The 22,322-nt window shown below is 47.6% G+C and overlaps 2 protein-coding genes and 1 pseudogene across 2 annotated transcripts; all 3 read left to right on the forward strand.

The window, feature by feature from the left end:
• Positions 1-221: 221 nt before the first annotated feature.
• On the forward strand, positions 222-21,036 carry LOC138826190 (4-hydroxy-2-oxoglutarate aldolase, mitochondrial). The gene is made up of 7 exons (XM_070021345.1): positions 222-767; positions 12,917-13,045; positions 13,191-13,318; positions 14,016-14,150; positions 14,400-14,496; positions 15,904-16,037; positions 19,468-21,036. The coding sequence occupies exons 1-7, from the start codon at positions 557-559 to the stop codon at positions 19,615-19,617; spliced, it is 984 nt and encodes a 327-aa protein (XP_069877446.1). The 5' UTR covers positions 222-556; the 3' UTR covers positions 19,618-21,036.
• Positions 6,069-7,465, forward strand: LOC138826191 (uncharacterized protein C10orf62-like). Its single transcript, XM_070021346.1, has one exon. The coding sequence runs from the start codon at positions 6,286-6,288 to the stop codon at positions 7,117-7,119; it is 834 nt and encodes a 277-aa protein (XP_069877447.1). The 5' UTR covers positions 6,069-6,285; the 3' UTR covers positions 7,120-7,465.
• LOC138825676 (insulin-like growth factor-binding protein 3 receptor pseudogene) lies at positions 20,837-22,244 on the forward strand (annotated as a pseudogene).
• The last annotated feature ends 78 nt before the right edge of the window (positions 22,245-22,322 follow it).

Here is a 22,322-nt window from a genome sequence, read left to right on the forward strand (position 1 = left end):
TGGAGCTGTGTGCGGCTAGCACACGCCTGACCCATGGCCATCTTGGCAGTGATGCCTGGCAGGAAAGTGAAGTGTGGCTTCTCACAGCAGCTTGTCACCCAGTGTGTTGGCGCCTCCCTCCCACAGGGCAGGGGCAAGCCAGCTCAGCCAATCAGCTCCACCAGTCTCTGAACTGCCTAGAAACTGCCAACTGCTGTGTTTCCCGTATTGGGGCTGGGAACTACAGGAGGCCCAGGTCCTATCAGAAATGCCTTTTAGTGTTGGGATCCCAAGAACCAGTTTGTCTAGCAAAGATTGTGGCACTTCTGCAGCTGCTGAGAGACAGAGCATTGTGATACTTCTCCAGCTTTGCTCCAGAGGGAGGAAGGACTCCTGGGACCGCTAGGCCTTGCCTCTGACCCTGGAGGTGCCAAGCACAGGCCTGCTCTAGAGCCCACAAGTCAGGGAGCTACAAATTTTTAACAAGACACATTGATCATTAACAGAGGGTAGGAAGGAGTCCAAACTCAGCCTCTCTTGGGGACATAGACAGTTGGGTCTCCAGCCTCCTGCAGAGATGCTGGGCCCAGGAGTTTGGGCCTCTGTGAGACAGGGACTGAGCAAGGGCTTGTCCAGAAATGTGAGGGGCTGGGCCTCAGGGGTAGGGAGAAAAATGGACATCTCCGGCACCTATCCTGCTTTGACCACCCCCTTCACTGCCACCTCGGAGATAGACTATGGCAAACTGGAGGAGAACCTGCACAAACTGGGCACCTTCCCTTTCCGAGGTAAGCGGGCCTCTCCGCAGAGGCTGTGGGGAGCCAGTGTGCAGGGCAGTACATAGCCTTGGCACTTTGGAGAGGACGTCTAGCTTCTAGGGTCACTGTGGGGATCCCACTGGAAGATGGGCGGGAGTGTCTTTGTCCACACATGAGATCATGTGGTTGCGCAGCCAGGGTGGCTCTTTCCCTCTAAGCTTCCATTGCTCATTCTCCTCTGTGTGAAGCCTCCTCGCAGAGTTAGCTCTTATTGCAGGCTCCTTTGAGTCATCTCTCCTTTACACATGGTCTCCTTTATATATATATATATATATATATGGAGGGCTTGGGCACTGTACCTCAGCTCTTCAGCTCAAGGCGAGCGCTCTACACAGCCCCACTTCTGGCTTTTTCTGCTTATAGTGGTGCTGAGGAATCCAACTGAGGACCTCATGCATGCAGGGTAAGCACTTTACCACTGAGCCACCTTCCCAAGCCCCCTGGTCTCCTAATTTCTTTTTTTGTTTGTTTGGTTTTTTGTTTGTTTGGTTTTTTGGGTCCAGTCATGGGGCCTGAACTCTGGGCCTGGGCGCTGCCCCTCACCTTTTCAGCTCAAGGCTAGCGCTCTACCACTTGAGCCACAGCGCCACTTCCGGCTTTTTTCTTTTTGCTTATGTGGTGCTGAGGAATCGAACCCAGGGCCTCTGGCATGCAAGGCATACGCTCTACCACTGAGCCACCTTCCCAGCCCCTGGTCTCCTAATTTCTAAGGTCAGAGACCAGCCTGATGCTGGTGACGCATGCCTGCAATCCTAGCTACTTAGGAGGCTGAGATCTAAGGATCTCAGGGTTCAAATCCAGCCTGGGAAGAAAACTCTGTGAGACTTTTATCTCCAATTAACCAGAAAAAAATGCTGGAAGTGGTGATGTGGCTCAAGTAATGAAACACCAGCAAGCCTTGAGCATAAAAGCTAAGGGAGAGCTTAAGGTCCTGAGTTCAAGCCCCAATACTGGTATACACGCGGATACAGGCGCAGACACACAAAGATCAGGAACCAGATCATTTTTTAAAAATTAAGTAGTTTTTAAAAAATTAAGCAGGTTCCAGTTCCATAAGTCAGGTTATGAGTAAGTGCATTTTGATCCACGTTACCCCTCCCATCATTCTACCTCCATTTCCCCTTCCCACCCCTATCCTCAAGTTACATAAATCAGTTTTTATGTGATGTACATTATGATTTCATTGCTCACCCTTCCCCCTCCATTTGTGTGCTCCTCCCCCTTACTTCCCTAACGTATTTCTACTTCCTGGTATTTGTTTTGATAGTTGGTTAGTTGTTCAGAGGAGTTACCCTGTTGGATCCCTCCCCTGCATATACTATCTTTTAGTCAGTTTATTTGTGTGCATATGCATAAAACCCTGCGTATGTTATCATGTGTGTTTGTATTTAAATCTAGCTTCCACATATGAGAGAGAATATATACCATTTGTCTCTCTGAGCCTGATTTAATTCATTTAAGATATTTTTTCTAGGTCCATCCATTTCCCGGCAAATGGTATATTATTCTTTCTAACAGGTAAATGAAATTCCATTATGTATATGTACCACATTTTCTTTCTTTCTTTTTTATTGTGAAAATACCGTACAGATGGGTTACAATTACATGAGCAAGGTAATGAGTACATTTCTTATCAAGCATTGCTGCTTCCTCCTTTGTTTCCCCTTCCCATCCCTTCCCATCCCACCACCACCACATTTTTTCTTTCCTTCCTTCCTTCCTTCCTTCCTTCCTTCCTTCCTTCCTTCGCCAGTCCTGAGGCTTGAACTAAGGACCTGGACACTGTCCCTGAGCCTCTCTGTGCTCAAGACTAGCACTCTACCACTTGAGCACAGCACCAGTTCTAGCCTTTTCTGTTTATATGGTACTGAGGAATCAAACCCAGGGCTTCCTGCATGCTAGGCCAGCACTCTATCATTAAGCCATATTTTCTTTATCCACTCATCCATTGTAGAACATATGGGCTGTTTCCATAACTAGGCTATTGTGAATAGTGCAGCAGTGAACATGGATGTACAAGTGTCTTTAGTGTATCCCAACTTGTAATAATCTGGGTATATGATCAAGAGTGGTCATTGTATCATAGGGTAGTTCTTGTTTAGTTTTTTGAGGAATCTCCAAACTGCATTCCGGAGTGGTTGCACTAGTTTACATTCCCACCAACAGTGCAATAGGGTCCAGATTACATGAGAAACTTGATTCTGTGATGGTAATTCTTAAAATGGCAGTGTTATTTGTGTGGTAGCCAAACTTCTTTGTGACCATGATCTGTAGCCCAACCGAGCTCCCTTCATAGCTTTTTATACTGGTGATGTGACTTTTCCAGGGCACAATGAATGGCCTGTGGACAGCCACTTTGAGTGGACACAGCAACTCTAAGTAGAGGTGTGCTGGGTTTGCTCATGAACCAGGCCTCAGCCTGGCTCCCTTGAAGCAAAGCATGATGACCCTTAGCCTCTGACAGAAGACTCTGTTCAGGGGTCTGGAGGATGGGTTCTGCATTAGTGTCTGCTTGCCATCCAGAGAATCTATAGACAGACCTCAGACTCTTCTCTGGGCTCTCCCCCTCATCCTGCAGCAGGTATAGGGAACCCTGAACACAAGCTTTGGTGGATTTGGCTTGTAGGCTCTCTTAGCCACACATCAGGGAGAAGGAGGCTGTTGAAGTCCAGTGTCTGGAGGTAGAAGTCCTGGGTAAGGCTGCTGGTCTGGCCAGGGCAGGGATGGAAGAATCATGTAATCTGTCTAACCCAATTTTCTCATTTGAGAATGGAAGCTGAGACTTTAGATCCCTACCATCAGGCTTAATATAATCCTCCAGAGACATTCAAAACCACAGAACCCTGGCAACCAGAATGTACCCAGAATATGTTAGTTCTGCTGTTTGTCTCACCTGAGTCTGGAGTAGACTTCACAGCCAACACTCCGAGGCAGAAGAGACAACTCTCACAGGTCCCATAGAGGGGGAGTGGGCAACAAAACCTTCCAAAAAGAAGGGAGCCTGTCCTTGAGGTATCAGTGAACACAGATTATTCTGCATGGCACTGTCTGAAACTGTGTAGCTTTTACTTTCTTTTTAGCACTGCTAATCTGTGCTAGTTGAATGTAAAGTATTCTTTTCAAATAAAAAGTGTAATCAGGGACTGGAGGGCTGGGGTTTTTCAGAGGGACTTTTGGCCCTGAACTCACACCCACAAACCTCCTAGGGGATGGACTTTGAATTGTTATTTCCAAATGAGGTTATTAGACACACAGAGTCACCTCTCACCAGACTGGGGAGGGGATCCTCCCCATTAGAAACAAAACAAAACTTTAAACTTGGGTCTCATACCTTCTATATATAGAAAGTAGATCATTATTTCTCATGAAAGAAAATGTTTTTGTGTACATTAAAATGATAACTTGTGCCAGATGAGGTGACCCCTACTTGTAATCCCAGCTATGTGGTAGATGGAAACAGGATGATGGAGGTCTGAAGCCAGCCCTGGCAAAAAAAAAAAAAAAAAAAAGTGAGACCCTCCTCTCCATGAACAGGCTGCTAGACATGGTTGTACCTGCTTATGATCTCAGCTATATGGGAAACATAGAAAGAGGACCATAGTCTATGAGACCAACCAGAGGCAAAAGTGGCAGATCCTTTAGCTAAAAGGGCTTGGGGTATAGTTCAAGTGGTAAGAGTACTTGCTTAGCAAGCACAAGACTCTGAGTTCAAAAACTATTACTCGGGCTGGGAAGGTGGCTTAGTGGTAGAATGTTTGCCTAGCATGTATGAAGCCCTGGGTTCAATTCCTCAGTACCACATAAACAGAAAAGGCCATAGGTGGCATTGTGGCTCAAGTGTTAGAGGGCTAGCCTTGAGCAAAAGAAGCTCAGGGACAGTGCCCAGGCCCAGAGTTCAAGCTCCACAACTGACCAAAAAAAAAAAAAAATTACTCAAAGAAAATATCTTACTACTTAAAATGTGTGTGTGTGTGTGTGTGTGTGTGTGTGTGTGTGTGTGTGTGTGTGTGTGTGTGTGTGTGTGTGTGTGTGTGTGTGTGTGTGTGTGTGTGTGTGTGCTGGGTACTGGGGTTTGAACCCAGGGCTTGTCACTGTCTCAGCTTTTTCTGCTCAAGGCTACTAGCATCTTACCACTTGAGCTATACCTCCACTTCCAGCTTTTTGCTGGCTAACTGGAGATGAATCTCACCCACATCCCTGCCTGGGCTGACTTCTAACTGATACCCTTAGATATCAGCCTCATGAATAGTTAGGATTATAGGCCCAAGCAACACTGCCCAGCCTGTTGCTAGTTTTATAAACCTATTTTGTAATTTCTTCATTTATTAAATGTGCTGTATGCCTTAGGAGGTAAAAAGGGGCCGCCCAGGGCTGGGAAGGTGGCTCAGTGGTAGAGTGCTTGCCTTGCATGCATGAAGCCCTGGGTTCGATTCCTCAGTACCACATAAGCAGAAAAAGCCATAAGGGGCCCTGTGGCTCAAGTGGTAGAATGCTAGCCTTGAGCACAGAGAGGCTTAGGGACAGAGCTCAGTCCCTGAGTTCAAGGCAAAAATAAAATAAAATAAAAAAACAAGGAGCTTCCTAGATCTATTCCAAGCACAACAGACAGGAGAAATACTCAGGATTGTCATGTAACCCTTGTCAGTCAGCCTACAAGTGCCTCTCTGTGCCCATTTATTAGGGGCAAACTCTGATCTGCAGGTGCATTGTTAAGGTAAAGCCAGCTGTCCTGATCCTTAAATGGTCCCAGAGACCTGGGATTGTGTGCACTCTCCAGTCTGATCTGCTCTTGCCTTCTTAGCCACTGCTTGTCTCCCTCCAATTGTGACCTCACATTATTCCAGAATGAGCTTCTTTCTGAGCCCTCTTCCTTCTGGACACGGTCCTGTTAATGGGCTTTGGTCTATAAGTGGGGGTGGCATATGCCAAGCTGGGCCCTGGATAGAGAGAGATATCAGTCTTGAAGCTAGGAATGAATGTCAGCCCAGCCAAGGAGGTCCTTTGGCCATGATCAGCCTGACCCAGCATCCTCTGCCCCCTGGGAGCTCATTAGGTGGGGAGGGAATAATCTAAAGACTAGAGGGTCAGAAATACTGAGTAGCAGGTGTTTTGCAAGCAGAAGGTAGAAAGAACTTAGCCTTAGAGAAGCTGCCCTTCCACTAAGCTTGAGGACAGCTGTCAGACTAGACATAAGGTATGTGGTGGCCTCCCCCTCCCCCACCCTGGCCCCTCATTGCTTTCCTCACAATGGGGCTCATTGCTGAGGTGGCAGAGGGCATCCTAGGGGAGGGCGAGGCAGGAGCCTGCTTGCCAGACACCTTCGGGGAGCTTCAAGCATGAGCCATAACACCTGGGCTCCGCCACTCCCAGTGCGCTCTTAGCTCTACCTGCCTGGCGTAGGGTCCTGGAGAACTTCTTGGAGCTCCTCCAGCATCCATCATGCAAGGTGGTGCTGGGGACTGTCCTCTTGCTAGGAGGCGGAGGCCTCATGCTGTGGGCCCAGAGGAAGAGGAAAAGGAAGACAGCGTCTGACCCTACCCAAGATGGGTACTCAGACTACCACAACCCCAATGAGAGCTGGATCAAATCTCACTTTAGCCGACTATCTGAAGAGAAGCTGCGCCCTGAGCATTATGCCCCTACTAATGCTGGCAACACCTCTCTCCAGCCCGAGAGTGGGTGTGGGGAGGCCAGCACCAACATTCGCATGGAGACCTTCACTTCTTCTAGGCATGGAGAGGGCAACCCAACGCTGCACCGGGACTCCTTCCACAGCAAGCAGAAGATATGCGGGCCCCTGGTGACCAAAGAGACCCACAAGGAATCAGGGGGGTCCACGTCCACCGATGAGGCCACGTGGGCTGCCGTGGCTGCTTGTGCCAAGGAGATCGACGCCAAGGGGCACCACCTAGCTAACTCCATGCTGCAGCGTGCTCCCGGCAACCAGCACTCGAGCCACATAGAAACCAGAAGCATCAACCCAGAGGAGCTGAAGGCCCTGGAGGAGGTGGAGATAAAGCTGAAAGGGGACTTCCTTACTCAGCGGGAATCCAGCTTAGCCGGTGCCAACCACACACATACCTTCTATAGCCAAGGTCGTCATGGCCACCAGAGCGCCCTGGGCCATACAGGCCACCAGAGCCTCCTGGGTCATCCTGTTTACTCAGGCCATCAGAGTCATCCAGGCTACCTGATTCACCAGGCCCTCCCAGGCCATTCGGGCCACTCAAGCCACCAGGGTCATTCAGGCTACGTGAGCCATCAGGGCCATCCGAGTCATCATAGCCACCAGAGCCATAGCCTGCCTGGCCGCAGCCACTAGGTCTATGACTCTTGAAGCTACGTAACTACACGCATCCCTTCCCCCAGCAGGTCTGGCCCACAGGACTGTTTCTCTCCTATGGGGAAACCCCTGGGACTCAGGGCAAGAGGCTGCACCCAAATCTCTTCTTCCTCAGGCCCCCCATGACAGGGGTCATGAGTGGGGGTCTACCATCATGTAGCCCCTGCTGGAGGGACAGCTGAGAGGAAGTGAGTCAGCCATGACAGACCCTGGCCCATGAACACCCACCAAGAGAAGACAGACGAGGCAGATCCTAGGAGCAAACAAGAGCCCCACATTGATGCCAAATGCCTGGAATGGAGCCAATAAAGCCTTGCATCCCTCACTCTGAGTCCAGGGCTCTGTGGGCATGGTGGGAAAGGGTCCTTCCCCAGCAGTCCTCCCCACTGAATGGGCTTTAACCTGAACTCTTTTCTCCCCATTAAGTGGGCTTTGGACTGACTTTGTGTGTGTGTGTGTGTGTGTGTGTGTGTGCCAGTACTAAGGCTTGAACTTAAGGCCTCCAGCTCACCCTTATTTGCCTAAAGCTGGTGTTTTACCACTTGGGTGCACCCCTCCACTTCTGGTGGTTAATTACAGATGAGTCTCATGAACTTTTCTGCTCAGGCTGACTTTGAACCACAAACTGATTCTCAGATCTCAGCCTCCTGAGTAGCTAGGATTTACAGGTGTGAGCTACTTGTACCTGGCTAAACTAAGCCTGTCTTAAGACTATGAAAAAGCTTCCCTCTGTCTTAGGGACCTCAGATCAACCAGTCTGTAGTCCTTGGGAAGGAGGAAGCATCCAGGCGTCCCCAGGAAGTGGGGACCAAAGAACAGCTTGCAGAAGAGGGTAGGCAAGTCAGAGGACTTCAGGACCCATCCCCTTGCTGCCATCTCAAGTCTGCGGTGTCCACATAGCAGTTTCCCTGACCCACCTGCTTACAGGGACCCTGTTAGAACTTCAACTCATGTCCACAGCTATAGAGCCGGTATAGTAACACCCTCTTCTGGTTCATGTCACCTATGGTGCCCGGGGCTGGGGCTTCCAAGACAGCTACTTTTGTATTACTTCACCACTAGCAGCTTCAAAAGCTCTTTTTTAGTATACACCTTGCTCAGTGTTAAGTCATAGCTCCTTAAGGAAGATGTTTTATCTCCAATTTGCAAATGAGGTATTTGAAGTTCAGGGAGAAACTTGCCTTGGGTAACCTGGGATGGGAAGCGATGTTGCTGGGATTCGATCACAGCTTTGTGCCAAGTCCATGGAGGTCCCTGGTCCTTGCCCAACACTGCCTCCCCGACCTCTTCCTGTCCATCCACATGGCTCTGCTTCTCTTATACAACCCCTCCAGGTCCTGGCAGTTCCATCGCGCTCGTGCTAGCCTGGCATGCTCCCTGCCTCTTGGATCTCAAAAAGGCATTTTTTTTTTTTTTTTTTTGGAGGGAGAGATGCGACACATGAAGCAAAAGGGAAGGCAGCCACTTCCCTGTGAAGCTTTAGAGATGTCAACTATGAGACAGTGTCTAATACCAAATGACAGAAATTTCTTGCCATGTGGAGCTTGTCTGTGGGCTCTCTCTGTAGATCTCAAAGTACAAATGATTATAATAGATGGAAAAAATCCATAAACACCCTGAACATTGTTGATTGACTTTATAGAGCACAGGTGGAGTATTTTAATTTTTTGAATATTGCTAATAATAATCCCATCAATTTATATATATATATATATTGGGGGGGTCCCATCATGGGGCCTGAACTCTGGGCCTGGGCGCTGTCCCTCAGCTCTTCAGCTCAAGGTTAGCGCTCTACCACTTGAGCCACAGCGCCACTTCCGGCTTTTTTCTTTTTGCTTATGTGGTGCTGAGGAATTGAACCCAGGGCCTCAGGCATGCAAGGCAAGCGCTCTACCACTCAGCCACCTTCCCAGCCCCTTATTTATATATTTACAAAAGCTCACAGTAAATTTTTAATTGGTCTGGATACTCACGCAGTAAAGTGCTTGTCTGGCAAACATAAGGCTCTACTGCCAACACAAACCACGCATATGGGAGGCCTTTAATCCTTTACTAAAAGTTCATTGCATACAATTTCAGATTGGCTAATATGTCTGTGATCCTACCTGCTTGGAAAGCTGACACGGGATTGCAGCTTGTGGCAAGCATGTTGCAGGCAGATAGCAGACCAAATGTGCTCCAGCAGGAAGCAAGACCTTATTTCAAAAATAACCAGCGTATGCAGAAAGGGAGGAAGGGTGAACAAATACAATCATGCCATTCAGTATACACTACGTGGAAAATGACCTAATTACAACATTGGAATCTTTTGTTGTTGTTCTTGTTGTTGTGGGGCTTGAACTCAGGGCCTGGGTGCTGCTCCTGAGCTCTTTTGCTTAAGGCTTTCATTCTACCACTTTGACACACAGCTCCAGTTTTTTGAGTGGTTAATTGGAGATAAGAGTCTCATGGGGAGCCGGGCACTGGTGGCTCATGCCTGTAATCCTAGCTACTCAGGAGGCTGAGATCTGAGGATCGCGGTTCAAAGCCAGCCCGGGCAGGAGAGACCGTGAGACTCCTATCTCCAATAAACCACCAGAAAACCGGAAGTGGCGCTATAGCTCAAGTGGTAGAGTGCTCGCCTTGAGCTGAAGAGCTGAGGGACAGCACCCAGGCCCAGAGTTCAAGCCCCACGACCGACAAAAAAAAAAAGAGTCTCATGGGGAATTGTGATCCTCAGATCTCAGCCCTCCTCAGTAGCAAGGATTACAGGAGTTGAGCCACTGGCACTTGACTTTTTTTTTGGCAGTACCTTACCTCTTATAGTACAATGAACAGAACCAACAAATTAACATGGGCACAATATCACTAACTAAAGACTTTTTAATTTGCCAGTTTAAAACTTGTTAAAAATTCCAAAGCTGGGGGCTGGGAAGGTGGCTCAGTGGTAGAGTGCTTGCTTCACATGCATGAGGCCCTGTGTTCCATTCCTCAGCACCGTACAAACAGAAAAAGCTGGAAGTGGCACTGTGGCTCAAGTGGTAGCCTTAAGCTGAAGAGCTGAGGGACAGCGGCCAGGCCCAGAGTTCAAGCCCCACAACCAACAAAAATAAATAAATAAATGAAATCCCAAAGTTGGCACCAGATGGGAATCCTCCTCAGGGTACAGCTATGAATGGATCTGACTGCTGGAAGCACTTAGGCTTCAGGGAACAAGATGTGGGAGATTTTTTTTTTTTCCAGTACTGAAGTTTGAATTCAGGGCCTGCGCACCGTCCCTTAGCATTTTTTGTTGTTAGTCATGGGGCTTGAACTCTAGGCCTGGGCACTGTTCCTGGTGCATGTTCTACCACTTAAACTACAGTGCCACTTCCAGTTTTTTGGTGATTAATTGGAGATAAGGGTCTCACAGACTTTCCTGCCTGGGCTGGCTCTGAACCACAATCCTCAGATCTCAGCCTCCTGAATAGCTAGGATTACAGGTGTGAGCCACCGGCGCCCAGCTCCCTTAGCTTCTTTGCTCAATGCTGACCCTATAGCACTTGGGCCTTAGCTCCACTTCCAACTTTTTAGTGGTAAATTGTTGATAAGAACCTCACCAACTTTCCTGCTCAGGCTGCCTTGGAATTGTGATCTTCAGATCTCAGCCTCCTGAGTAGCTAAGAATACAGGACTAAGCTGCCAGTGCCCAGCAAGATATTGTGAGACTTCCCTGTGGCTTCCAGCTTAACGAGAAGTTTAGCCTCAAAAAAGAACCATCCAATAGGGGGCTGGGAAGGTGGCTCAGTGGTAGAGCGCTTGCCTTGCATGCCTGAGGCCCTGGGTTCGATTCCTCAGCACCACATAAGCAAAAAGAAAAAAACAGAAGTGGCGCTGTGGCTCAAGTGGTAGAGCAAGGTGCCACAACCGGACCCCCCCCCAAAAAAAAACCCATCCAATAGAAGCTAAAATCTATTCACCTTAAGATGTTCCTTGAAATGTTACTAAGACAAAAAAAAAAAAACTTTGAGAAAAAAAGAAGTTAATTATTCAGTGAGCTGGGTCCTGACAACCCATCCCATGGAGTCCTGCACATGGAGAAGGCTTACGGTATGAGGTGGAGTCTCCATCACACTGTGTCCCCTTCAGGGTGACTCACAGGAACAACTTCTCTTGGTCTCAGTGCCAGGAAACTCTGTGTTTCTCTGGGGCAGCTGTTTTGCTTTTATCTTTTGGGTTAGACATATCTGTTAGCTGATCATGTTTCATTGTTAACTTTGACTTCCAGGGAGTTCCCCATCAAACTGATGCCTCATCTCTCACCATTGTATAGCAGGGATTTCATATGCCAATACTGCATCTGGATTTCTTTTCCTTCTCTCAAATATCTATTCATATCCTACTATACTATGTGCTGTATTCATGAATTTCTTCGGGCTTTCTTTGAATGGAATAGAATGGAGAGGAGAAAGAAGGGAGAAAAAAGTAGAATGGGAAAACCTGAAAGGAAACCGTTTCCCTAACATTCTACTCAGGTTCCACAGAAGAGCATCAGTTCTGCTGGTTGGTCATAGAAATTAAACGTTAACATATTTAATACGTTAGAAACCCTTCAAATGGTTTATAGGGCAGAAAAATGCAAAATGAAACAATGATGTATTACTTTCCACCCAGAAACTTGACAAAAATTGTTTCTGAGGATACCAAGAGCTGGCCTAGGGGAACACAGATGGCCTCAGCTCCTGCTGGGGTGACAGCTGATGAGTTGAAAGTGTGGTACCTGTGAGGGCTCATGATTCAGCAATTATGTCCCTAATGGCAGACATGATTCATCAATAATGACCCTAACGACAGGAACTATAGAGGAATTCTTGGCCATATGCAAAGAAAACCATCATCTCAGCTTTGTTTGTAGTAGCAAAGAGAATAAAAAACAAATTGTGGCTTCATCACATAGTTGAATAAGTCAGAGCTGTGTGTGCGGCTGCATACGAGCACAGACATAATGGCAAACTGCAGAAGGTTAGGTAAACGATTCAGTCTCTATAAAGTTCAAAATCACACACACACACACACACACACACACACACACACACACACACACACACACACACACACACACACACACACAGCAAAAACAACCAAGGCCAGGAATCAGTGGCTTATACCTGTAATCTTAGCTAAAAGAGAGGCTGAGATCAGAGGATCTCAGTTCAAAGTCAGCCTGGGCAGAGAAGTCTATGAAATGATTATCTCCAATTAACCAGCAAAAAGCTGGAAGGGAAGTTGTGACTCAAGTGGTAGAGAGTCAGCTCTGAACAAAAAAGGTAAGCAGCACCCAGGCTCTGAGGTCAAGCTGTAGTATTGGCGCACACACACACACACACACACACACACACACACACACACACACACACACACACACACACACACACACACACACACACACACACACACACACACACACACACACACACACACACACACACACACACACACACACACACACACCAAAACACTTCTTGCTCGTGGATCCATATGTATTTTGAGAATATATAAAAGCCATATGTGAGAAAAAATAAACATCAAGGCAGGACAGAAAGGCAAGGCTGAAGGTGATCTTGGAGGGTTGTTCTGGGCACTGGCACATGAAAGATTACTTAATTGCCTATTCTTTTTGGTGCAGCTAAAATGTTTTATTGAAACAGGGGTGGGAACCTGGAGCAGTAGGAAGCAGAGAATATGATGAACATCTGCATCCTTGTGGTTCCTGAGAGTGTGGTAGCCATGGGTCACTGTGATGGGGTCTCTGTTGCAGGCTTTGTGGTCCAAGGCTCCACTGGAGAGTTCCCCTTCCTGACCAGCACTGAGCGCCTGGAGGTGGTGAGCCGCATACGTCAGATCATACCCAAGGACAAGCTTCTGATTGCTGGCTCTGGCTGCGAGTGTGAGGCCACAAAATCCTGGCCCCTGGGCTGGCTGGGCTGTGGGGTCCTGGGTTCAGATTCTATTTGCTCTGTTCCTTGGCTTGCCCTAGTATAATAACCCAGGCCTCTCTTCTTCCTGTTCTTCCTCCCTCCTCCTTCCTGTAGCCACTCAAACTACGGTAGAAATGACTCTGAGCATGGCACAAGTTGGAGCTGATGCTGTCATTGTGGTAACCCCTTGCTACTATCGTGGCCGCATGAGCAGCGCTGCCCTTATTCACCACTACACCAAGGTAGGTGGCCTGGGTCAGACATCTAAGACCTCTTGTCCCAGCCAGAGGCTCTGCTTGGGATGAGGATCCAGAAAAGCTGGGTGTGGAGTGGCAAGCCTATATCAGGTGAATGGTTGCTATGGGACACGAGCAGGATGCCAGCATGCATAAGTTGTATGACATTAGGAGACTTACCTACCATTGTGCATGTCCATTTTTTCTCAAGTGAAGAAATAATGACATTTGCTGGGGCTGTTCAGAGTTAACCAAATGAGATCTGGAATACAAAGGGTTTTGAGATGTGCCTGGCACATGCAAAGCACTCAATAGGCATTTTTCTTTCTTTTTTTTGTTGGTCACGGTGCTTGAACTCTGGGCCTGGGCGCTGTCCCTCAGCTCTTCAGCTCAAGGTGAGCACTCTACCACTTGAGCCACAGTGCCACTTCCAGTTTTTCTGGTGGCTCTTTGGAGATAAGAGTCTCACAGACTTTCCTGCCCAGGCTGGCTTTAAACCGTGATCCTTAGATCTCAATTTCCTTAGTAGCTAGGATTACAGGCATGAGCCACCAGCGCCTGGCTCAGTAGGCGTTTTTCCAATGTTGCTGTTCATAGTTTAGATAGCCCTGCAGTGATGCAGGCCAGGATCTGCTGGGGGCAAATTTCCAGCTCTAGGAGCCTGAGGTAGCTGCCCTCTACCCCTTTTCTCTGTACCCCTCAGGTTGCTGACCTCTCTCCAATCCCTGTGGTGCTCTACAGTGTCCCAGCCAACACAGGGCTGGACCTGCCTGTGGACGCGGTGGTCACATTGTCCCATCACCCAAATATTGTGGGCATGAAGGACAGCGGTGGTGATGTGAGTGATTGCAGCTCCTGGGCCGGGAACCTCCCCTCCTCTGGTTCTACCATATAACCTGCTAACGCCAAGGCAGCTCTGAGACTCAAGACAGTCCTGGGCTTCAGCTTGGGTTCTCTCTACTGGGTGAGCTATCTGAGACTTTGTCTCTCTGGGAACTGGGCTGTTCTTTGACTGTGCTTGTCCAGCCTGTCTAGACTGGTGGCTGAGGCTCTGGGCTTCACTCTCACATTGCGTTTGCTTTTGTAGATAACCAGGATTGGGCTGATTATTCACAAGACCAGGAAGCAGGATTTCAAGGTGTTAGCTGGATCTGTTGGATTTCTGCTGGCCAGCTATGCAGTGGGTAGGCCTCTTGCTGTTCTCAAATTGTCCTAGGTGACTAAGATCTACTCAGGCCATAAAAGCCACAGGGTCTACAGAGGTTCCTTTACCAGAAACCAGGCCACATTGTTTACTTGTCTGAACCCTGGGTACTTGTGAGTGATGCTGGATGGAGCAGGGTGGCTGTATGATTCCTGGCCTTAGGAATATTGTTCTAAGTCCTGCATTCCATGTTTAGGTGACAAATTTAGCTCCTTTAATCTCATCTTGTAAATCATTCTCTGAGGACAGAGATCCTTGGGGCCTCTTCTCTAGACCAGGGGCTATTTTCCTCTCCCCCAGGCTCCAGGCCAGAATGAATTGCTAGACCTACAGGGTTGGGCCAGAGAGCTGCCTCTGTGTGATCTTTGCAATCAGGATCTGAGGGATGCCACTGAGATCAACTGTTCTTGCTTCTTTTGGGTCAAGGACTTTGGGCCCAAGTGAGACTGAAGAAGGGAGGGGAGGGGATGAAGGGCAGCTTCTGCTCCTTCCAGCCAAAGTCCCAGTGAGTTCAGATTTGAGTGACTTCATTGTGTCCCCTGACTCTGCAGACTTTGGCTGTTGCCTAAGTTTTTGTTTTTTAATTTGTATTGGTACTAGATATTGAACTTGGGGCCTGGGCAATAGCCTTAGTTTTTAACTCTCAAGGTTCTACCACTTATGTCACTTTGGGCTTTTTTTGTTTGTTAATTAGAGGTAAGAGTCTCAGAGACTTTCCTGCCCTGGATGGCTTAGAACTGTGATCCTAAGATCTCAGCCTTCTGAGTAGCTAGGATTATAAACATGAGCCCCTGGAGCCTGGTAGTAGGGCTTTCTGAGATCACAGACAAGACGTCTGCATCAAGTAGCTGAGAAGAAAGAGGATTAGGGAGGGTCTGCTGCACGTCCAATATCAAGCAGCCAAGGGGAGGAAATGCTCAGTCTTCTGGCCTTGTACCCAGAGCTCTTTCCATTCCTCCATCCCTACTCTCACCAACAGGTTCAATCCATTAGAAGAATAAGATTGCAAAGAGCACAGACTCCCATCCACTTTTGTCCCTTCCACAACTGATGCTTCAACAGGCTGTTGAGGGAATGCTTGGGGGTGTAGCAGGCAGATGGGACATAGCTCCTGGGAGCTAGGGGTGCAGGGAAGAAATTGTCCTTAAGCTGGCCTTCAGGCTCTACCTTCTCTCAGACAGCTCTGAACCATTTTTGACTTGTGAGATTCCCTCTGGAATACACAGGTAGCTTTTCTCTTTGGAAATGGACTCAGATGACAGCAATATGGCTGATAGTAATGTAGAAATCTAAATCCTGTGTCCCTAGAATGAAGAGGAGCAGGGAGCAGGGTTTGGGATTCTCTTGAGAAGTCTCTGGTTGATGTACTCCATCTTGCTCTGGATAGGAGCTGTGGGAAATATAGGTGGTCTGGCCAATGTGCTGGGGGCCCAGGTGTGCCAGCTGGAGCGACTCTGCCTCACGGGGCAATGGGAAGCGGCCCAGGAACTGCAACATCGTCTCATTGAGCCCAACACGGCGGTGAGCAAAGAGCCAAGGGCAATGGAGTGGGGGGGGGGGGAGGGCTGGATCCTAATTGGAGTAGATGCTGGCACAGGGTTCCCACTCAGTTCCTTCCCATTCAGAAAGTCCTTTTAGAAAACATTCCAGTGTGGGAACTCCTTGTGCCTCCCCAGAAAATCCTAGCTGCAGACAAAGTTGAACTCTGTTGTTTCTCAAACTACAGAGTATAACAGGATTCCCATAAAGGCTAAAGTCCTAATCCTTTGAATATGCTTTATGTTCTGAAACAGGATCCCAAGTGGCTATGACAGCAGTAATCCTCAGACCCTTCTTAGAGATGCACTGACTAGACACAATGTACTGTGGGCCTTTAGATCACCAGCTAGATAAGGGCCAGATCCTGAAAATCAGAATGGTGGAAGAGTTGAAGGGCTATTGATGTTCAGAGACCAGATTTTTCAGGAGAGTTCTGCAGTCAGACCATGTGCCCTAATTCTGTGTTGGGCCAGTCAATGATAAGAACTTAACAAGGACTATTTATCAAAATCAAAACCTTCTTGACAACTGAGGCACATGGGGTGAGAAGGAAGGGAGGGAGAGAGGGAGAGGGATAGAGATGTTTCTTTGAGACAGGGTCTTATTGTGTAGCCCAAGTTGATCTTGAACTCACCATCCTGTACCTCAGCTCCTGAGTGCTAGGACAGCCATACTCAGCTATCTTATCCTATCTATCTATCTATCTGGGTGGGCTGGTACTGACACTTGAACTCAGGGCCTGGATGTTGTCCTTTAGTTTTTTCATTCAAGGCTGGCACTATACCACCTGAGCCACAGCTCCACTTCTGATATAAGAGTCACAGTCTTTCCTCTTTAGGGCTGGCTTCAAACCGTGATCCTCAGATCTCAGCCTCCTGTGTAGCTAGCATTACAACTAGAATTACAGTAGCTAGGATTGCTACCACCAGAGCCTGGGTTGATCTTTAGTTTTTGAAATATTCTTTACTTTGATCACTGAGCTTTCCATTTCTTCTCTTGAAGTTTTACATGAGAGATAAGTGTCCCCCTGGCCTCCTTTGTAGTCCCAGTTGCACAGAGCAAACCTCGAGCAGTGCTTTGTTTGGGTAAAGTGGACTGCCCTCAGAGCTGTGGTAACAGCTGAAGAGGAAGGCACAGGCTTCCTGGGTGTGAGGCGTCTCCAGGGATCAACACTATAAATAGGTTGTAAGAAGTTGCTGAAATGAGGAACTTTCAGCTAAGTCCATAGGCATACAAGCTGCCCTGAACATGCCAGACATTCCACTGGGGTAGGAGCTTGGCTTTCCCACTTGCATCCACCTTGAACGGGAAGGACCTTCTGTCTCATTACCTGTCCTTGCACTAGGAAGGACAGAAAGAGAAGGTAGTACTTCCAAGGGATTGGTCTAATGTTAGTGGTGTTTTTCTCACCTGATCGGTATGACATCTCTACAGGTAGGTGTTTCAGCAGCGTGGGATACCCCTTGGGAGGACAGGAAGTTCAGCTGTCCCAGCTCTCTACTCCATCCTGCCTCCCCTGCAGTCTGTGCCCTCCTTTGCCAGTGCTGGGCACACAGTCAGGAATGCCTGGAACACCTTGCTGCTGCCTGGGTTGTAGGCTCAGATACCCCAAGAGCAGCCTGATGTCACTCTATTGCCCTGTCCTGGTTGAACACAATGTCCTTCCTCTGCCTTCCCACCAGGCTAGCCTCCTGCCCCCAGCTATATTTAGGATTTTCTTTGGTATTTACCACCAAACTGCCAGTTCTTTTCAGGGGGCTAAAGAGGAAGCAGATCAGGTACTGTTCAGGTCCATTCCCTTTCCTAGGTCTTTCCCAACTACAGAGTTTTAGGTTAAAAGGCCAAGCTATTAGAACACTGTGGATGGGATCTAGACCTGGGAGAATGGCAGCATACCACCTATGCCAAGAAAAAAAAAAGTCCAAACTTGCTAAGATCAAATGTTCTCACAATTGAGCTTATTATTTTTATGAAATTCATACTTCTATATTTTGCCTTCCTTCCAAATAGAGAACTTTATGAAGAAATTATTTCATCCAGGTGCTAGTGGCTCATGCCTGTAATTCCAGTTACTGAGGAGGCTGAGATCTAAAGATCATGATTCCAAGTGAGCCCAGACAGGAAAGTCTGTGAGACTTATTTCCAAAAAATTACCAAAAAAAAGCCCTAAGTGGAGCTGTGGCTCATGTAATGGAGTGCTACCCTTAAGCACAAGAAGCTCAAGAACAGTACCTAGGCCCTGAATTCAAGCCCCAGGACTGACACACACACACACACACACACACACACACACACACAAAATTGTTTGCTCGCGCACATGCGCGTGCACACATGCGTGTGTGTGCTAATTCTGGGGCTTGAACTCAGGGCCTATAGGGGAACCATCCCTGAGCTTTTGTGCTCAAGGCTAGTTCTCTACCATTAGTGGCTATTTGGTTGTTTATTGGAGATAAGAGTCTTACAACCTTTCCTGCCTGGACTGGTTTTGAACCATGATCACAGACCCCTTCATAAGATTACAGGTGTGAGCTTTGTTTGGCTTTTTTTGCATAAAGCTAGTACTCTGCCACTTGAGTCACACCTCTACTTTCAGCTTTTATACTGGCTAATTGGAGATAAGAGTCTCATGGACTTTTCTGCCTTGGCTGGCTTTGAAGCATGATCCTCGATCTCAACCTCCTGAGTAGCTAGGATTATATGAGTCCACCAGGGGGCTGGCCATCTACACTCTGATCACCATGAAATACCCAGTAGCTCTAACAAAAGCAAAGAAGCCTGATACCTCACTTATAGTAGTTGTAATAGACAAGCCTTTAGAGATTATGTGGTCCAGTCCCCTCATTTTGTTAAGCAAAATAACTTGCTCTGATATTAAGGAAATGATAGTTACCCACAAAACTTCTTAGGATAAGGTACATTTAGTTTTTCCTGTAAGAGCTTTAAAATAGGAGGATATAACTGGGAGCCAGTGGTTCATGTTTGTAATTCTAGCTAAGGGGCTTGGAGCCCCTGATGCCAGGAACAGACTAATGGTCTAGGCTGTGCTTCATGCTGTCACAAACTACCATCTTCTTCTTGACTTCCGGCTTGGGAACTGGCTTCAGACTAGTATTCTGCTTTCTCTGATTCCAGCTTGAGGGCTGAAAACTGCTCTCCACCCTGTTAGGGTAAATTTATCTCCTAAACCTAAGGAGTCATCTTCTTCCATCTGAGGTTTTTGTACTTCGGTTTTTACTACCAATATACTTCCTAATCTTTAGTCTGAATTCTCAATATACCCTGGGTGCCACAAATTTGGTAATTCCTTTACTGGGAAAGTAGAGTGGAGGAGTAACAGATATCTGGGCCCCAGAAGTGTGTATATATCATGAGGTTGTTTTTGCAGTCTCTTCTAACTGATCCTGCTTTTCAGGTAACGAAGCGCTTCGGAATCCCAGGGCTGAAGAAAACCATGGACTGGTTTGGCTACTATGGAGGTCCCTGCCGAGCCCCTTTGCAGGAGCTGAGCCCTGCTGAGGAGGAGGCACTGCGGGTGGACTTCAGCAGCAACGGCTGGCTCTGAGGGAAAGCAGGGCACACCTGGCCTGAGCCATCATAGTCTTGGGTCTAGTGTATAGAAGCGCCTTTTCCCATTTCACCCCTCCAGGTGCCCTTTCAGCAGTCTCCTCTCACAGGCCATAATTTTTCACATATGTAAGATGCTGAATTTTTGTTCTTTTTTTTTTTCTTGTCATTCATGGGGCTTGAACTCAGGACCTGGGCACTGTCCTTGAGATCTTTTTGCTCAAGGCTAGCACTCTACCACAGCACCACTTCTGCTTTTCTGGTGGTTAATTGGAGATAGTCTCATGGATTTTCCTGCCTGTTCTGGCTTTGAACTGCAATCCTCAGATCAGTAGTTAGGATTATAGGCATGACCCACCAGGGCTCAGGAAGATGCCAGTTTTCTAGAGACCTGCAGACCAAGAAGTAGAATTCCTTCGTTATCACTTCACTGTGGGTACTCTTCTCCACCCCTAGGCCCATGAACCAGGAGGAGCCTGGGGGACAATATGACAGCAAGGAAATTGGTTACTAGAAGAATGACTAGTGACAGATTTATGGCTACACGCTTGAGTCTTGCCCACTGTGGCTGGAAGCCAGGCTACTTCTAAGAACCTAAGTTCTAATTCCTACTAGAGGAAGCAGCAGGTTAGGAGACCTGAAAGGGTAGTACTGCTATGATCTTGAAAAGCTCCCATCCCCAGCTGCTTTCCAACCATAATGCCATTCCCTAAATCTACCTTCATTCGCCCCATATTCTTTTCTCTAGCTTTGGTTCCCAGCATGGAATCTAAGTCCATCCAGTGTCTTGTTGGATTGGTAAATAATGACACCTGGTGGACAGACACCTGGTCTACATTCTAGAAGTCCATTCTGACTGGCCTGGGTCTGAAACACTAGGGAAGGGAACTTGGCCTTAAAGAGTGCCATCTTGGTTGGGAAGGTGGCTCAGTGGTAGAGTGTTTGCCTTGCATGCATGAGGCCCTGGGTTCGACTCCTCAGCATTATATACACAGAAAACGCCGGAAGTGGCACTGTGGCTTAAGTAGTAGAGTGCTAGCCTTGAGCTGAAAAGCTGGGGGACAGCACCCAGAGTGCCATCTCTTGCAAGAGTTTGCTTTTATTATTAAAAACAATCACTCTGTTACTATAATAAAACTTAACAAGTCAAACTAGTATGGCTATGTACTAGGTTTCCTGGACCTTGATCAAGAGCCTTCCTTTTGGAAGGACAAAGGATGAACAAATACAGCAGTGGTACTCACTACACATTATGTTGAAAATGAACTATACAACTTGTGGGTGGGGATAGGAGGGAAAAACTGGGAGAGAGCAAGGGAAAGGGTGACACTGTCCAAAAAGAAATATACTCATTACCAGACATAACTGTAACCCCTGTGTACATCTTTATAATAACAATAAAAAATAATAAAAAGAACCTTCCTCTGAGCAATGTGTGTGTGTGTGTGTGTGTGTGTGTGTGTGTGTGTGTGTGTGTGTGTGTGTGTGTGTGTGTGTGTGTGTGTGTGTGTGTGTGTGTGTGTGTGTGTGTGTGTGTGTGTGTGTGTGTGTGTGTGTGTGTGTGTGTGTGTGTGTGTGTGTGTACTGGGGCTTGAAATAAGGCCTGGACACTGTGTCTTAGTTTTTTGCTGGTGCTCTGCCATTTAAGCCACAGCTAGACTTCTAGTTTTCTGGTGGTTAATTGGAGATAAAGAGTTTCAGGGACCTTCTGTCCAGGCTTGCTTTGAATAGTGATCCTGAGATCCCAAGTAGCCAGGATTCAGGCATAAGCTACCAGTGCTGGGCTTTCTTTGGGCAACCAAGCCTGCACAGTCTGCTCTTTCTGTTCTCAGGCCCTTGCAATGCTCAATAGCCATTAGATGGGTAGTGATCTTTAGGAAAGACTTATAGTTTCATCATTTTGTTTTTCAAAGGTAGTCTTTGCAGTAAGAGAGGGGGAGGGGGATAGGAACACCTGAGTATGGACTCTGGCCTTGTGCTACTTCTCATGTAACCCTGCAGTGGGTTACATGGGGTGTGGCAAACTCCAGTCCTGCTGTTCTTTGACCTCTTGAGCCTAGGTCTTGATGTCCTGCTTCTTACTCATAGAACTAGCCAGAGCAGTCCTGACATTCCTCAGGAGTGGGTCTCCTTGAGGTTTTTTGGCTAACTGACCCTGTGCCTCATGGACACAGTCACAGGGAAGTGGTGAGGGCCCCATATTGTGGATGATGAGTACTTCACCTTCAAAGCTTCTCTAGTCAGGAGTGAGACTCATACATTCCAAGCCAAGATCCCTGGCAATCATACAGCACTGAATGGGTCTTTTAATGCTGCAGGTCAGCTGACCCTTGACACAGCTAGAATGACCACAGAAAGGACTCCAGGAACCTATTCTTTTTAGCACTATTCCAGAAACTCTGAGCTAACTACACACATTTAGCCAACAGAAAAGACTAGAAATGCAACCCTGAGTTCTAGAATGGGTGAGAAACATGTCAGGTTCTGGAGCCATGAGACCTGGTGCTAAGCCAGCTGCTCACCTTGGAAGAGCTGGTGTGTGTGGCTCCAGGCTGCTGGTGTTGGGTTCTTTCTTGCATCTCTTCTGTGGCTGTCTCTGCCGTGTGCTTTCACTCACACAGATAGTCCTGCTGGACTACAACTGGCTCTGAGGGCACTGGCCCAATTTTTTCCTTGTTCTAAGCTGTGAATGAGCTTTTTAGG

This window comes from Dipodomys merriami, unplaced genomic scaffold (assembly GCF_024711535.1).
Source record: "Dipodomys merriami isolate MVZ:Mamm:240054 unplaced genomic scaffold, mDipMer1.0.p SCAF_14, whole genome shotgun sequence".
In the NCBI taxonomy this organism is placed as follows: domain Eukaryota; kingdom Metazoa; phylum Chordata; class Mammalia; order Rodentia; family Heteromyidae; genus Dipodomys; species Dipodomys merriami.

Excerpts from the sequence above, each read along its gene's own strand:
- LOC138826190 (XM_070021345.1), top strand. The coding sequence starts at position 557 with ATGCTGGGCCCAGGAGTTTGGGCCTCTGTGAGACAGGGACTGAGCAAG. Across the intron at positions 768-12,916 it reads GGGCACCTTCCCTTTCCGAG|GCTTTGTGGTCCAAGGCTCC; the intron begins GTAAGCGGGCCT and ends TCTCTGTTGCAG. Across the intron at positions 14,151-14,399 it reads TGAAGGACAGCGGTGGTGAT|ATAACCAGGATTGGGCTGAT; the intron begins GTGAGTGATTGC and ends TTGCTTTTGTAG.
- LOC138826191 (XM_070021346.1), top strand. The coding sequence starts at position 6,286 with ATGCTGTGGGCCCAGAGGAAGAGGAAAAGGAAGACAGCGTCTGACCCT.